At 59.2% G+C, this 16,920-nt stretch overlaps 1 protein-coding gene across 6 annotated transcripts in view; it reads left to right on the forward strand.

Annotated features, from left to right (window-relative positions):
* Positions 1-1,856: 1,856 nt before the first annotated feature.
* Positions 1,857-16,920, forward strand: part of LOC129066206 (uncharacterized) — a 39,779-nt gene continuing 24,715 nt past the window's right edge. The window contains exons 1-8 of one of the 6 annotated variants that reach the window (XM_054567726.1): positions 1,857-1,951; positions 4,525-4,628; positions 4,800-5,365; positions 5,516-5,554; positions 7,219-7,330; positions 10,569-10,678; positions 11,113-11,274; positions 11,367-11,513. In XM_054567726.1, the coding sequence (XP_054423701.1) occupies positions 5,332-5,365; positions 5,516-5,554; positions 7,219-7,330; positions 10,569-10,678; positions 11,113-11,274; positions 11,367-11,513 (604 nt within the window). In that variant the 5' untranslated portion in view covers positions 1,857-1,951; positions 4,525-4,628; positions 4,800-5,331. Of the gene's footprint in view, positions 1,952-4,524; positions 4,629-4,799; positions 7,331-10,568; positions 10,679-11,112; positions 11,275-11,366; positions 11,514-16,920 lie in introns of all 6 variants that reach the window. The other 5 variants (XM_054567725.1, XM_054567727.1, XM_054567728.1 and 2 more) reach the window with 5 other exon arrangements.

Below are 16,920 nucleotides of genomic sequence, written 5' to 3' on the forward strand. Positions count from 1 at the left end.
AGCCCCCGTGACAATGCGCGCCCCTCGCCTCTGCCCCGGGGAGGCTAGCAACCCGGCCTGCTGGCGTCTGATTGGCCGCGCGCGCCTGACGACAGGGGCTCCTGGCCACTGATTGGTCCCGGCCCGCTCCGGCTGTTTCCTAGCTATTAATACCGTGGCTAATAAACGTTCTTCTGTTGACTGGGATGCTCGGAGCCATGATTTTTTGAAGCTTTCTTGACGTCCGTGGTTGGTGTGGGCCTTTGGGCCTCGCATGTCCTGCTGGAGGGGCTCTAGTCTCTGGGGTGCCTTGCATGCACCCCGAGCCGTCAGCGGGGTGTTCTCGGCCTCCCTCACAGTATCTGACACCTTAGGTGGGCTCCCAGCGATGGCCCACTCTGTCCTCATCTCCCCAGATGCCCCGTGCGTCTGTAAACGAGGTCCCCCACCCCAGGGTCTGGGTCTCTTGTGGCCTGGTGGTCCGTTTTCACCTCCCTGTCCCTCGCCGTTGGCTTTGCAAGTAGCCTTGTCCCTTGCTTTCAGCCCTGGAGCACCCCGTCTGTGTTCCAGTACCTCGCAGGACAGCTGGGCCTGGGGGGCTCTCTCTGAAGCTGCTTCCCAGCCCCTTCAAGAAGTGCTGGGGCGCTGTTCTAACTTGATACCCCCGCGGGGCCCCTCTGCCTTTTCCCCTTTGGGACCCATCACTCATTCCTACCCCTCTCCTGTCACCAGGCGCTTCGTCCCTGCCCTCCCGGCTGCCACCCACCTGTCACCCTAAGATAGATCCTTAGTCCCTTTCAACAGCATTTTGACCTTTGCGAGAGGACATTTGATTGACGGCCCTGCCCGCGTTGCCACTCAGTGCCCGGGGCCGAACTCCCGAAGGCACCACCTGTTAAGGATCGAATCTCGTGTGCCAAGTCCCAGCGCGCGAGGCCGCGCGGCCATGCTCGGCCGCAACATGTGTCGCTGCCTGTTTCCCTGGGGTGGTGCGGGGAGGTATGTGTGTGTGTGGGGGGGGTTGCTTTTCAAAGTGTACGTGTGGGGAAATCACCTCAGTTGGGGGGGTACCCCATACCTCTCCAGGTGGGGTGCAGACCTAGAAAAGTACTTTCCTTAGAGGGACAGGGCTTAAGTGCACATTCTTATTACAACCCCGTTAGGGGGCAGCTCTTATTAACGTGGGGGAAACGGACCCCCTCGCGGCGGTTGGGGGCACCGCAGCGCTCTGGGCACGCAGGTTGTCAGCGGCAGATTCAGGACTTGAAAACCTTTTTTTTTTTTTCTTTTTCCTGAGTCGGAGGTGCTGTGCCGAGTCTCCCGTGCCAAAGGTAACCAATCAGAAAAGGATGGGTGGGCTAAAAGGGGGTGACAGCCGCCGACTTAGATTTGGGTACCAGCTATCTTGCCCGTGAATACTATTTTTCAGGACAATAAGCAGAAAGCATCATTTTCTTTCCCTAAGACGCATCCTCTAATAGAGGTTCCGAGATAGCCAGGTGCGTGATCGGCTACCCCGGGAGCCCAGTTCTACCCGCGGCCAACCCGAGAAAAAACGTCCCTGCCTCCCTTCTCCCAGCAAATTGTGCACACAAATCGCCCTGCTTCGGCGAGCGGGGTTCGTGGAGGGAAAAAAACACCAGCGAGCACAGGGTGTTGGTCATGGCGGCGAGGGGCACTGCGGCAGAATTTTTTCCTCCCTTCTTTGCTGCAATCTGGGTGCGGCTAGAGCAATTTGTCATAGAATCTGGGGGGCTCATTTTTCCGGCCAATCACTTTTGGAGAAATGAGCGCATTGCAGCAGAATGCGCTGACGTCAGAGACCACCCCTTCTGCGCCTCCATATAAACCCCACCCAGCCAGCCCCTAGCGCAGACGGCGGAGAGCTGGGATGGAGCGCGCCTTGGCTCGCTGGCCTTGGCCGCTGCTCCTCCGGAGAACCGGGGCGCCCACGCGAGAATCTACCCATCAGGTCAGTGGTTGGCCATCCTTGTCAGGAAGGATGTGCAAAAGGAAGGCTACACCCCCGTCCGGGTTGGGCTCTGTCCTCCTGGACACGCCGGAGGACAGACGCCGGGACCTTCTCCTGAAGGTGGCCACCTCGCCTGGTCCGGAGCATCGGCCACGAAATACTGTCCGAAAGAAAAATCTCGAGGCACATTGTGGGTTTTTTTTTCGGGGGGTGGGGGGAGTAATCCGGGCCTCATTCTTGTCCACCCCTGGAGGGTAGGCTGGGTGGTGGGGCCTCAAATGAAGAGGAGTGGGAGGAATCAGACCAAACCCGTGTCGGAATCCAATGTCCTGCAGTCACTGGGGTCCAAAACCCACATTTTCTGTGTTTAAAAGAGCGCCCTTTGGAGTCACGAATGGTGGGAGCTATGGCGGCGGATGCATTCTGGGTGCCCTATGGACTGGGGGGGAAAGCACCCGAAGAGAAGGGTCTCCTGGGTGTAGCGTCCCCTCCCCCCAGTCTCTGGCCAGCTTCTTGGTAGCCAGTGGGCGCGAGGAGTAGAGGTTCCCATCCGCGAGGGCGTCCCAGTGCGAGCACACAGGTTGAGGGCAGAGCCGACTCCAGGCAAAAATGAAGTGTAAAATTTCTAACTGGTATCATCTGTTTCCACCCTGATCCACCTCCTTAACGGTGGAGAGAGATGGCGCCGAAGTGCAGACCTGCCAGAAGCCCCCTAGGATCGGTTCTGTAGGCAGAGCGGCGGGGGTGGGGGGGGGTCAAGTCATTAGGGTACTCGTTGAGTGGAAGCAGGGGATGGGTTGGCGTGAAGAGAAGGCCATTCCTTGGTCTGGGAGGCAAAAGGAAAAAGAAAAATTCGGAAAAGAGGGCGTGTTGTGGGGGGGTCTGGGCGCTGGGAGCTGGGAATTGGGGGTCAGGGGCTCTTTTCGCCATTGCGTGATGGTCGCTGGAAGATTCTGACATGTTGCGGGCTTTCGGTTTTTGATAGTCGCCTTTTGCCATTTCCTTTGTCCCTGTCTAGCCCCCCCATGCCACCCCCTCCCCACTCAGGGCCAGCGGGCTGTGTGGGGGGGCGCTAGCGGGTTGCTACGTGGCAGGTTTCTGGAATGTTCTCTTGATGGCCGCCAGAGGGCGCTGAAGGCACTGCGGAATTTTGGGGGGCGGGGTGGGGAGGGGAGGTGGCCTTTGTTCTTCTGCTAGAGGGGGTCAGGCGTGAGATTTCCTGGAGAATTCTAGATGCACTTACCTAAGGGGGAAATGCCGTAAGATCCCTAGGTTCGCGGGAGAGCGGCCGCAGGGTTCGCGCGGGGCAGTGGTGCCGTGATCCGCAGTGGCTGTGTGACCATTAGAGGGTCGTGGGAGTGCGTGGACGTGGACTAGTTTATTTCGGTTTTGGTTTTTGGGGTCTTAGAAAGGTGTGGTTCACTTGAGCAGGATGAGGAGGCCATAAGATTGTTCATTAGACGCCGTCGTGCGGGGTCTTGGAATTCGTGCTGTGGAGAAGGGAGGCAAGATTGCGCGGGAGGGGGGGGGAATGGTATTCTGGTGACGTTAAGTGGTTTTGGCCGCTTTTATATTATTTTATATTATTTTCTAGCGATACCATATTTTTTTATCATATGTCCAGAGACCACAGAAATGAGTGAAAACGTTGTATTGAGAACTGGGACTTTTTAATTTTAATTAATTTATGTTTAATTGGATTTACCGAAGGTCGGGGCCAAGCTTTCTGTGTTTTTACTTACTAAAAGTGGAATCATGTTCTGGAAAGACTTTTAGGGCGATTGTCTTCTTGACATTTCTCTGGCGACCCCCATAGTTGCGGGGCACAGAGGGCCCTCTGGGCGTTTGCATGGGGTTGCTGCCCCATGTCCACAGGTGGATTCTGCCTGGAGATGGTGGGCGTGAGTTTTAGGGGACACAGTGGCCCTGTGCGCTGGGCTGGGGGTGGACGGTGCCCACTCTCCTAGCCGGAGACCTGTTGGGCGCCCCCCCGCCCATCCTCTGCCAGCTGTTGCCCCTGGCAGCTGCGGGCCAGGAGCGGGTGGGGCGCTAGAAGCTCTCGGGGCGCGCGCGCGCCGCAGGTGGCTGTGCTCTAGGGCCTGGGTGCTGACTGCGCCCCCTAGCGGTCTCTCTCTGCAAATGTTCTCGGCCCGCCAAACCGGGCTTGAGGTTGCGCATGCGCACACAGCTGACACTTGGGGCTTGTCAATCAAGTCCTCCTTACCCCCTCCCACTTCTCTCCCTCCTCCCCTCCCACTTCTCTCCCTCCTCCCCCTCCCATTTCTGCTCTCCCTCCTCCCCCTCCCATTTCTGCTCTCCCTACTCCCCCTCCCATTTCTCCTCTTCCCCCTCCCCTCCTGTTTCCCTCATCCCTCCTTCCTCCCTCCTCCCTCCTCTCCCTTCTCTCCTCCCTCGACACCCCTCCTTCCTCCCTCCTAACCCCTCCCCCTCCTTCCTCAGCCCACTCCCCCCTCCTTTCCCTCGGACCGCCCCCTCCCTCTCCCTGCTGTTCCTGTGCTGGCCGGTAGAGGTCGTCGGGATGGTTTCTAATTTGGCCCCCTCCCACACTATAGGTTCGCTCTTCGGGGTGACGTCACCATTCACCGCCTTGTCTTCGAGGACCACCTGTTGATGCCCCGCCACTGCCGAAGTGCTTGCTGCTCCTCTCCACCTTATGGTAAGCAGCCCCTCCTTGTGGCGGTGGACGCGCCGCGTGGCGGCCGGACCCCCATCGCTGCTGCCTTCCTCCCACCACCCCCAGACTCATTAGCATTTAAAGGACAACTTTAAATTTTAACTAACTAGTTTTAGTTGCAATTAACTTATTTAAACTTTAATTCATACCTAGATTGAGACTTTTAAGCGGGCCCTCTAACCTTCGATCCATTGTAGAGGACAGAGGAGTGCCGACCCTGGATTCCCACCAGCACGCCGGGCAGCCCCCGGCAGAGCCCCCCCGGATCAGGACGCCGGAGGCTGAAGAGAACCAGAACTGACCAGCCAGCTGTTCCTCTCGGCGAAAGGCTTAAACCAATGCCCTAGTGAGGGGGCATTGGTCATCGCCCCCTGGCCTTTGCTATGCTTGTGCCTCTTGCTAGAGTACTTTCCTGTAAGTCTCTGCTTGTGTTAACGTGCCAGCGACCTGGAGTGTTTCCCTCCCGAGAAGGGGTCCGTCTTTCTTAGCCGACCCTGTTGTTGCCCCATCGTGTCCTGAATGGAAGGATCCCTTTGGGAACTTCTCAGGAGGGGGACCTGGGCCAAGGGCTCCACCAGCATCTCTCTGGCAGTTCCAAAGCCCGGGGGGGCTTCTGGAATGAGCATGAGCCCTGACACCATGGGCATCCCTGCCTCTTTGGGGACCGCCCCGTCCTTTCTGGGGAATGGTGACGAGAAGAGCGGCCTCCCAGGGTTGTTGTGAGTATCCAATGAGCCAAAGTAGCCTGGGGCAGCAGGGCTGGGCATCCACGAGGCGGTCAACAAGCGTTTGTTGGAAGCTCGGTAGGTAGGTCAGTCCATCCCCACATGTCTCCCTTGTCCTAACGCCTCTTGTTTGTTCTCCCACAGCATGTCGACGGCCCCTTCCACGGGGCTCTCCTCGCACAGGTAGGGGCGCCGCCAAGAAGGGTGATGGGCTGACTGGAATAGGAGCGTGAATCATGCATGCGGCCATTTCCAGAGCACTTTCTATGTTGTTTGAATGTTATTTCTACGTCAAACATACGTGTGGCGAGGCAGTCTCATTCACAGATGAGAATGAATTCAGCATTGACAGCTAATTTTAAAAAGGCGGGTGGGGACTGAGCGTCCCTCCTACGGGACAGGATTTATTCACATTTACAGTGAGGGTGCTGAGGCTGGAGGAATGTAAGTATTTTGTCACATTGCTGGCAAGCCAAGGGGTCAGAGTTGGACCCTGGGTGACATTGGAGCTACCCGTTACCCCCCTGGCCCAGAGTTAAGACTGAGAGCTTTTGATTTCCAATCAAGCATTTGACAGTGGGACAGTCTGTTTGAACTCCTCGCTGCCCAGGGTGGTCTTGGGGGTCTGGGTGGCCCCAATGCCGCTACCATGTGCTGGCTGCACCTCTCAATAACGGTGTGACCTTCCACAAGTCGCTTAACTTCTCCACGTCTCAGTTCCTTTCATGGTCTAAATGAGGATTAAAAAAAAAAAAAAAATCCAACAAAAAACCACCCGCCTTTAGCTACCCCACAGGGTGCTTTTGAAGACCAAATGATGTAACGACTATGAAAGTGCTTTGTAAATTGCTGTGGAAATTGCAGGGTCCTTAACAGGCCGAGCTTGTCCCTCATTGTTCGCATGCCCAGCCCTGTTCGCCCTCAGCCATAATTGGGCTAGCACCCAGTAGGTGCTGTGAGTGTTTGCGCTCAATAAATGAATTTCAAAATGAATAAAAACAGAATTAATCCAACAAACCCTTTCTGCAACACCGACAATATGCCCCGCACCCCAGGCCTGGTATGTGATACAAAGATGATGCAAACAGTCTCTTGGAAGCTAATTGGGACTCTCATTTGACCAGCCCTTTTTTCCTCGTCCCCTTTTAAGCCACCAGTTTTGTCCAGACAAGACAAAACAACTCAGGCCGCTTTGAGAAGCCCAGCTTGGTGTGGACAATGGCTCCCGGGCCTCTGAAAGGGCCTGATTGGATTATATGGCAAATGAAGGTGGAAGGGTGACTTGGAAGGTGACGAATGAAGTGGGCGGGGATCTGCTTTGAGTTAATCCAGGCTATTAGGCGGGAACCTTTTGTCTTCCAGAGGCTGGCGGGGGCTTTTACCAGTGCTTTTTACCTCCTTGCCGCGAGGACGCGGCATTCGTGGCCAGTGACATCCAGGCCCCGGGGAGACTGGCGTGGGCTGTAAGAGCTAGCCTCTCACCACCAGCGAGCGATTGCAGTGCACGTTTATGTCGCCCTTGGCTGGTAGCAGGGGCCTCTTTGCGACTGTCAATTCATTGGAACCTCACAACTCCCTGTCCCGACCCGGGGCTGGCCTGCCTCCTCCCGGGGGACAGAGGCTGTCAAGCGGCCCTTCAGATTGGGGTCCCGTGACACATTCGCACCCTCATTGCCTCTTGCTTTGGAAAGGAAGAGGCGTCTTCTGCACCGGTCACTCCTGTCTCCCCTCCAGCCACCAAGTTATACCCTCCGATTTCCTAACTGTTCTCTCCGCAGCCTGAGCCTCCCGGGCTCCTCCTGTCTCCTCCTTTCTGGCCACTACCGTCTCTCTCTTTCCTTTCACAGCCAAGCTTCTCGAAAGGCCTGTCTCCACTTGCTGTCTTCCTTCCTCACCTCCATTTCCTCTTCAACCCACTGCTTCCTGCACTCTCTGCTCCGTCGAGCGGCTCTCGTTAAGGTAATGACTTTTCTGTCGCTTAAGCCTGGACCCCTTTCCGGCTCAGGGTCCCATGGACACTAGGACACATTTCCAGCCTTCCTCTCACGCAGCTCTTGGGCCCTGGAGCACATCTGCAGACAGGTGCCCTCCCTGTAAATTTCACAGGGCCACCTGCTCCCGACATCCCTAGACCTTCGCCTCTCTCAGGGCCCCTGTGTGCAGGGCCCCGACTCCTGGAGCTGGCCTCTTCCCGCCCCGCCGTCCGTTGACTCCCGGCCAGCCCACCTCGTGGGAAGCCCCTGGCGTCCGGCGGTTTTTCTCAGCCACCTTTTTTCAATTTCGAAATAGAGTTAATAATGTTAACTTGGCGGGTCAGGTGGGATTATCTCGCAGGTAAGAACCAGACACTGTTGGAGGGACTTGAAATAAGGTCATTAAAGTATTTGTGAGAAAATATAATTAGAGTCGCCATCAGATTTTCTTACAGGTTAAGTTCCCACGGGGAGGACCACAGAGAAGAAAGAAGTGGAGAGGGGAGGAGGGGGGGAGAAGGGGGCGCCAGAGGAGGAAAGAATGAGAAAAGGCATTAAAGACAATGGGGTAGGGAAGGGAGACTTAGAGGATATTAACATCTACCGAAAACTCATCCAGAGAAAGCTTTCCTCGAGTGTCAGGTTGGGCTAAAATAAACAGGAAAAAGGTTTAAATTAATTATCCTACTGACAAATCCCAGGAAGCTTTCAAATCAAATTGCCCCATTTTTGGGGGGTTTTAACTCCTATCAAGTTTAACCTCTTTACCTCCTTCATCCTGGTTAAACCCTCCCTGGCCCTTGGCTGGTGATTAAATCCTGAAGGTGCTCCTAGTCTTTCAGGGAATGAATGGCCAACAGAAAGAGCCCGCTCCCTCCCCCCAGCTGCGTTTTTCAGTTTTCTTCCACTTTCCGCCCTTTTCCCTTAATGAACGCAAGGCTAGGCTTGGGCCTCCTCAAGGAAGAGGCTGCAGACGTTAATGAGGTAACTGCTGGGCTCCAGTGTTCGTCTCATAAGGAGCTGCCTTTGTCTGTGAAGGAAAAACACGCTGATTATCATAATGAGGCGAACTGGCGTCTGCAGGCCAGGGGCCAGGGGCCAGGGGCCAGGGGCCAGGGGCCGCGCTCCGCAGGCCACACTTGGGATTTCGGGGCTGGGGCCCAGGTTTCCTCGGCTCCTCCTTGACGTCTCGGTGCGGCCTGAGGAGCGGGGTGCAAGGTGGAGGTGGCTTTGGGGCCGGGCTGCCTTGCAGGGAGTTTCTTTGTTGGGCCCCACAGGCAGGTGTGTCAGGCGGGGGGCGCCCTGCTGCGTGCGGGCCATTTTCCCGGAGCCCCGGGGGCCGGGGTGCGCAGTTCCCACCGCAGCACACGCCTGACTTGTTTTGGGGCCCACTGAACGTTAAAAACTTGAGGTCACCACAGGGTAGGCAAGTGCCAAAGTCGGTCACAGGTGTAGGATCTGCGGGATTATCACAAAGGCCTGGAATGCCCCGTCCAGGTGAGGAAGTGGTTGAATATGGGCCACCCCCCGAGTAGAAAGGCATGGTTTAGGGTTCACATGTAGGCCCCACGGACTGAGGGTGAGGGTCAGCTCCCGTTCATGCTGGCAGGTGTGTCTTGAGCCTGAAACTTGCCCTTGGGTGTCCCGAGTTTTGGACATTTCTTACCTGAAGCAGATCAATCTGTTAAACTGCAAGCTCTGGCCAGACCTGCAGCCAAAATGGGCGGGGGGCGGAGGGGGGGAATGAAGCAAAGTGCTTGGAGCAAAAAAAATGATTCATAGAAAACTCACAGGCCTCCCTTGTCAGAGCCGCTGAAGGCCTGGGTCAGAGTTCTGCCCTCTTCCCACGTGAGCAAAACCTGCTCTCATCTGGCTCCCCAACAGAAACGTGGAAGGACCTCCACTTTTCGGAGGTGACCCGGGTCTCGCCCAGACAAGGGGACTGGAGAGTAAAATAATAGGACAATTTCCGGTGATTCTAAGCGAGAGGATTCTTTTTAAATAGAGAAAAAAAAAAAAAAAATAACCCGTAGGCTCCTCAGCTCCCACACAGCAGTAAGGAACATCGAAGGCTCTCCGGCCATTCAGACGCAGCAGCAGGCCACCCGGGCAGGGTGCAAGGCGTTTGCCCCTGGGGACCCTGGTGCCCCGGCCCTTGCGGAAGCTGGCGCCCACCCACTGCAGGGGTTTCTGGACACCAGTCAGCCATCCTTAGCTTTTCCGAGTTCGCCAGCGGTGGGGTCTGGGCTCCTGGCTCCCTTGAGTATAAGGGTGGCGCCCACTCATGTGCCTGTGCCCCAGGGACCTCTGAACTCCACTCGCCCAGCCCAGAGGTCCTGGAGGGCTTTCTGTGTTGGCCCCCTGAGCCCCAGAGCCCACTGGTCTCAACTTTCCCCATTAAGTCAACCGCGGAGGCTCGGCTGTCAGCTCTGGTTTTCTGCTGTGACTGTCCCCACCTCTGTTCTCCGTGTCCCCTTCTCTTCCCCCGTCCTCCTCCATCGCTCCTTCCTAACCCGGTGTTCTGGGGGTGCTCTAGGCCTGCCCATGCCTCCTCTGGGTGTCCCAGCACCAGCTTGGCACCATGTGGGGTTCAGTAAGAGTATGTGGGATGTATGTTTGGACAGATGAGTCAATGAAGGACCTCGACTCTTAAACTCAGGCTGCTAGAGGGGACGCTAGGGGTTAGAGGCAGGTCAAAAGGGCGGGGGACGGATTTCGGTTTAGGGAGGAGTGGGCGTCGCCCCTCCCCAGCCCCATTGGAGCAGGGCCTTGCCAGTCTCGCCCCTTCATTCACTCATGCGTCCATCCCGTCATTCAACAGTTGATCCTTACTGAGCAGGCCCACCGCCCGGCCCCGGGCTGGGCACCCGCCACGCTAGCTTGTCCCTTGATGGCCTCTGCCCCTGGGAGGATGGGCCGGGAGGTTGCCTCTGCTGAGGGCGGCCTTGCTGTCCCAGCGCTGGAGCAGGCGCCTGCTCCACGGCCGCAGGCCGGACGGTGCGAGGTGGCGGTAAGCTTTGATTCAGCCAGCCCCTCCTGCTCTCTCCGCCTCCCTCACTCAGCCCGTAGCCGAATGCTGGCTGTTCGGGACCCCGGAACTGTGGTGTGTGTCCCCTTGGGCCCTGGCCGCACAGGTCTCCCTCTTGAGTTGGGGACCGTGAGCTGGACCCCTCCCTCCACGATACCTTCCTCTTGGGGCAAATTCCAACGCCTTTGGCCTCCAGCAGAGGACAGTGGCCGGGAACCTCCAGGGAGCTCCGCGGGCTGCGCCTCTGCCTACCTGCCTACCTGTCTGCCCTGCCCAGGGGCCCTTCCCTTGGCCTCCACCGTCTGGGTTGGTTGCCCCCCCGCCCCCGCCCAGACCGCCGCTTGCCTCAGTCTCTTGCTCAGGCTGGCCCACGTCCCCCTTCTCTGTGCCCAAGTCCCTGGGCTCGTGACCCTCAGGGCTCAGCCGCCCACCCCTCCGTCTCTCGGGGCCGTGGTCCGTGCTGAGCCCGCACCTGTGTAACCCGGCCCTGCCTGCCGCCTCACCCCCCTTTCACCTTCTGCCTCTGGCCCTAAATACCCCGCTCCCAGCCCGAGGCACCGTTCTTTGGTGCTGCCCGGCTTGCCCACCGGACCCCAGTGCCTGTGGCACAGTCCCCTGATGGCGGGCCACCTCCTGCAGCCACCCTCACACGCCTCCTCCCATGGGCCTGGCTTCCCGGGGTCTGAGGGGCCCTCTTGTCCTGGCCCCTCCCTCACAGACCCCTTGTCCTGCCCGAGCAGGTGTTCCCATGGCCCGGCCCGGCCCTGTGAGCCCTGGGCTCTGCCCGCCCCAGGCCAACCTGGGTCTCAAGCTGGTTTGGGGACCGCCACCCAGGCCAGTGGCTTCTCCTGTCATTGCTCATCCCCATGAGCCACCTCCCTCCACCGAAAACCAGACGTCAGGTGAGATGGGGCTCGGGGCCTCTTCCTGGAGCGTGTGTGGCTCCTTGGGGGCTGCTGGCATGGCCCCGGTCCGACTTCCCGTCTCTCCCCAGGGTTGGCCCCTCCCTGGTCGGATCGGCTGAAGAACTGGACAGAAGAGGCAGAAGAGCCCCCAGAGGACCACCGCCCCGGACCACGCCCTCCTTCGGACGGCCACCTGGCATCCCCTGCCTGCCCTGTCCTCTGCTTCCTGGTTTGGGGTGAGTTTCTTGCTTTTCTCGGAACATCAGGACTCCATTAGGTCCCACGCACACCACTGTTGAGGAACACACCCATGTGGCCTGGGCAGGGTCCGCCACCTTCTCCACCTTGTGGGCTGGGGGTCCGGGAGCTGCTGGGAGCCGCGCCCTGGGCCTCATGGGGCCCGCCCTGGTGTCCGGGATGCTGTGGACCCCGCACGGTAAGTGGGGAGCTTCCGCTGCTGGGCCCTGAGAACTGGCCTGGGCCAGGCACACAGTAGGTCCTCCACAGAGCTTCGCTGAGCACATTCACGGGATGAAAAACGGTGCATTTGCTCTCCCACACACCTTGCCCCACCACGGAGACGTGGCTGTAGGAACCCAGGTCTGCTCCGTGGCTGGGAACCTGCATCCCCTCCAGCTGCGGTGAGGCCAGCCCCTGAGGGGTGCTGGCTTCTCCCCCACGAGGCTCGGCTTTGTCCTTCAATCAGAGTGGTTTCGGAGCGAGTCCCGTGGGCCTCCTTTCCTCATCCCTGCAGTCGCACGAGATGGGACTGTTTTTGTTTGTTTACACAAAGTCAGCGGTGGTAGGGAAGGAGAAGGAGAAGCAGGACCCCAGCCACAGCGGCACTCCGGGGTGCGTCGTCCGTCACGCGTGCCGCCTGGACACTCTGGCTCAGCCCGGCTTTGCCTCGAGGCCCAGAGGGTCAAGTTGGGTGTCTTGGGAGGTCCCACGCAGGGACACTGACCATGTGGCAGCTAACCAAGCAAGGTGACAGGAAGAGAGGAGGTGGCCTAGTGGTGGACACCCTCCTTTCAGGGGTCCCAGCGGCCGAGCCACATGGGGGCAGCGGGGATGTTCAGAGGCAGCAGCCCTGGCTTCTGCCCAGATGTGGAAATGGGGTGCAGTTCTGACTTTTAATTAAAACATCAGTGGAGGCAAAGAGGGGCCAAGGGATCCAGGCCCGGGGGCTCTCGTCTGCTTGATCTGCCCCTGGGAAAGCCCCACAGGCTTCAGAGGCCGGGGTGGGGAGGGGAGCGGGTGCCCAGAGCTCAGCCCAGGGAGGGGCCCTGGGAAGACCGCGCCCTGGGACATTTACTCCACAGCTGGCATTTGCCAAGCTACCCGCAAACATGGTGACGTGGAAGAGAGGGCTGGGCAGGAGCTTCAGGCGGGGCGGGCACGGGACTCCTGGGGGCTCATAGCCGGAGCTTGCCGGACGGGCCGTGGAGCTAGTCTGAGCCCGCTGCCCTGGGCTTCTAGACCCTTCTTCAGCGGCATCTCAGGACTCCCGCGGGGTGGGCTGAGCCGAGAGCCAGAGTCGGGCGGAGGGCAGGGTCCCAGACTGCCGGCCCCCGACCCCTGAGCCAGCCCAGCAGTTTGGGGTGACCAGGCTGTCCTTCAGGCACTCTTGGGACGGTCCAGTGTTCAGCCAGAACACATTTTGGGTTTCGTGTGGCATAAGCACAAAACAAATAAAAATAGATCAAGGTCTCGATTAAAGAAGTTGACACTAACGTGACAGATCAGCCTGCAGCGCGGCCGTGCCAGGTGTCGCGGACGGGCCGTCCCTCCGCGCTGAGAAGCGCTTATTTTCAGGGGAGTTCTTTTTTGATATATCTGTCCATCCCTGGGCAGTAAGGGGTGGGAACAGGACCCTGATCAGCCAGCCGTAGGACCCTGTCACTGCAGCGCGTACGGCCTCTCTGGGCGTCTTGTCCTTGCGCTAAGTGCTTCCCCGGGGCACGCGTCTAGCGGGACGTGCGTGGAGGGGCGCAGGGTCGGGGCAGAGCTGGTGGGCTCGTCTGAGGGGTGGTGGGTGGGACAGGGGCTGGTGTCCCTGAGTCTCTGCTCGTGGAAAGGGAAAAGGTGCCCCCTTCTTTCACCCCCCAGTTTTCCCACCTGCAGGGTTCCTGGTGGGGCCTGAGGGAGCCTCCAGGGCCCCCGACCTAGTGTCTCCTGGCTTGGGACTCCAACGCAGAACGTTTGTGCACATTTCTCCAACTAATGTCAAAACCTGACAAGACTAAGGGCAACAGGATGCACGTGTCCCTTAATCATTCATTTACATGAACTGATGTAAATGTGTTTGGTGTTTTTTTTTTTTATGCAACCTGACTTCTAGAAAGAAGAGTCTGCCCGTCCTTAATGAGCTTGCTAATGAATTTTTCCTTTTAAGGGTTAGCAATAAAAACGTTTCTATTCATTTAAAACTTTTTAAAGCGGGAGGCGGCTTTACACAGAACTGACACCAATTAAGGCCCCACGGGGTGAAAGGGCAGTGGCCAGCGTAGAGACCAGCGTCGTCAGCTGTGCTGGGAGAGGTCTGGGGCGCTGGTCTTCTTCCAGGAAGACTGGAATTTAACAGGTTGTGGCCAGGTCCCCAGAACGAGCTGCCCTTCCCCTCTTCTGCGTCGAGCCCCATGACCCGTCCACCAATAGGACTAAGAGAGTGTAGCTTCGTCTGCCATTTCCGGCGTGAGCAGATGGAACATTCTGGAAAGGAGTTGCAACTCTCCAGACGAGGCCATCTCAAGGGTGGGGTTCCCATTTGGAAGGAGATGGAAGCCTGGGTGTAGGGCCAGGGTGGGGTTCTGAGGGCAGAGGGTCGCAGGGGCGGGCGCACCGCCTGGGCGCGGACTGAGCTGCCATTTCAGAGCCAGGACGGGTGGGAAGAGGGCCCCGGGGCACTGCAGCCGGGCAGCGCAGCAGGGGGACGGGGCCCAGGTCCCCTCGGACCCAGTAGAAGTGGAGGCACCCCCAGCTCTGCCACGGCGAGCGGCCGGGCGCCCGACAGGCGCACCCCTGAGGTGCCCAGACATCCCAGGGTTCTGGTGCTTTCCGGGATTTAGACCTGGGTCTCAGGTTCCAGTCTTCATTAGAAAGCCGATCGCTCTGGCCATTGTCTTGGGCACTAAGCGTGATTAGAAAGTCTCCAGACATATCTGTAATTGTCTCCTCAACTCCCTGCCCCCTTAAGCCCTCGGTGGTCACGGGGACCAGCAAGCAGAGCAGGTGCTGGGTGGCGGAGGCCGGGGTGGGCCCCGACTTGGGGGGATGTGTGTGAGAGAGGAGTTAATTAAGGGAGAGCATGGCGGAGGGTGTAGTCCTGACTCTCTTAATTGCTCTCCAATTTCTTTGGGCTTAGAAAAAAATCCAGATGGAGACTTCTTAAGTCCTCCGCCCTGGGGTCGGGGCAAAGGAAGGCTCCCCACCACCTTCCCCGGCTCCTCTCCGTGCAGTGAATAGGGTCTTTGGCAGGGGCTTAAGGAGGGGACTCTTAGCCTGGGAGCTCCCAGGGACCGTTCAGATGGGAACAAAGGCGTGGGCAGAAAGGAATGTGGGGGAGCCCCCGTGGGGGACAGCCACCTGGGGATAATTGGGAGGGCTGAGTGCAGATGAGTTTTCCCAGGTCTCTGAATACATTCTTTCAATAGAAGGTGCCTTTCTTCAGATGAAAAGAAGAAAACCTCAATTACCTTCCCCGGGGAAGGAGGGTGTGGGAGTATGTGCGTGCCCCCTGCGGGGGCCGCCGCCCCCGGGGCCCCTTGCCCTTGTGTGCGCCTCCAGAGGCGCAGACAAGAGGCTGCACAATGGCACGCTTCGCCAGCCACCCCAGCAGTGTGACCCCGGCCATGCTTCTGCGCCTGGTTCTAGGGCTTTCTTTCTGCAAGTTTCTCAGGAGGAAGAAGCAGTGGCCGTGCCCGTAAACACGAATGTGATCAAACTGGGCCTGGCGCCCCGAGAGACGGCCAAGGGGACAGAGTGGGGCTGAGGGGCAGAGCGGGGCCGGGGGACAGAGCTCGGGATGGAAAGCTGAGGAAGGAGCACCGTCGGGGGGCCAGAGGCCGACTGCCTGTCTGCGCTGGCCACCCAGGGCCGCAGCTGCACGCCTCCTGCTGCCTTTCCGGCCCTTTTTTGGGGACCCCCTCATGGGTGGGGAGAGGCGTATGACCCAAAGGCACAGGGTGAGAAGTTGGGGCTCAGGGCTCGGGGTCCACAGGACCCTGCTGGGGTTGGGAGGATGGGGCAGTTAGCACGACCCCCGGGATAAGGGCAGCACTGAGCCAGGGGACCCACGGAGTCGGAGGGAGCAGCCACCTCTGCTCCACACGCCCTGAGGGCGGGGGACCCTCCGGGGGAACCAGGGCCCAGGGCCTGTGTGAGAGGAGGGAGTCCCTGGACGGAGAGTGGCCCGTGTCTTGGCCAGTGCCGGCTTCGGGACCCCAGTTCGCTGCCTGTGGACTGGGGTAGTCGCCTGTCAGCCCTGCCTGTTGAGCAAGGCGGGAGGAGCCTGGGATGTCAGTACTGGAAAGGCAAGGGCCCCGGGGATGGGGCAGAGGCCCCAAGCGTCCAGAGTGGGCCCCCGCCAGGCTCCTGGCTGGGCGTGGGGCTGAAGGCAGTGCCTCTTGCTACTCAGGCCCCGGGGTCAGCAGCAGCCCCTTCAAGGCCTTCTGAGTGCCTGGTTCCAGCCTGTGCACAACACCGGCCGTGGTGACTTAGGCCCTGTCCCCGGCCCTCTGGGCCTCCATTTTCCCACCTGTAAAATGGAGCTGCAGTCGCCATCATCTGAGGGCCTTTGGAGCCCTGGGTCCCTCCCGGCTGCTTCTGTGGGCACCTGTGTTGCACTGTTTCCTTGCTGGGTCTTTAGAGTTAGGGTCTCCTTCCGAGACGAGGAAACCTGAGCCCAAGGTGGAGGCTGGTCCCGCTGGACTGGCCTGACCCAGGGGTTGCGGTCGCTCGCTGGCCGCCTGGTCAGCCTTCCTTGAACACCTATTCTCAGTGCTTACACCCTGAACGTGCTCCTCGGGGCTGTTTGGTGCGAGGACTGTGTTTTCTAGAGCCGTTTTCGAAATGGGTGGGCCGCCGGCCAGCCCTGGAAAGCCTTTCTGGGCTGTGGAGCGGTCACTGTGTAATGTGACCAGCCTGTGGCTGCAGTCCTGGGAGGGGGTGGCCGGCTGTCCCCTCCCTGGTGGCTCACCCTGTGCCTTTGGGTCGCACGACACTGGGCACTACCCCCGCTGGTGCCCTGACCTGCGCGGCTGAGGACTTCCTGAAAAAGCCATCAGAGAGGCAGCTCTTGGAGACGTGATCAGTGACAGGCTTGTGCCGGGGTGCCCGCGGCAGCCCCGGCTCGGCAGGTGGCCCTGGCTGTGCCTTGGGCTTCCGGGCGCCCTCGCGAAGAGCTCCTGGCCCCGGGGTCAGGCCGCGCCGCTCCGCTGCCATGAGGGGCCGCAGCCTCTGCGGGGTGGCCTTGGTTACTACAATACCTGCGAGCTGCAGTGGGGAATCAAAACCGTTGCCAGCCTCCATTAGGCCAGCAGCCCGCCTTTCCCGAGGCTGCCTCTGCCATTCGCTCCATTAACGGTGCCCATGCGCCAAATAGGCCCTAATTCTCTCTAATTGCCCACTCCTGAAGCAAAGAGT

The sequence above is a fragment of the Pteronotus mesoamericanus genome, unplaced genomic scaffold (assembly GCF_021234165.1).
Source record: "Pteronotus mesoamericanus isolate MK-2021 breed Mesoamerican mustached bat unplaced genomic scaffold, CSHL_Meso_final contig_192, whole genome shotgun sequence".
NCBI lineage: Eukaryota > Metazoa > Chordata > Mammalia > Chiroptera > Mormoopidae > Pteronotus > Pteronotus mesoamericanus.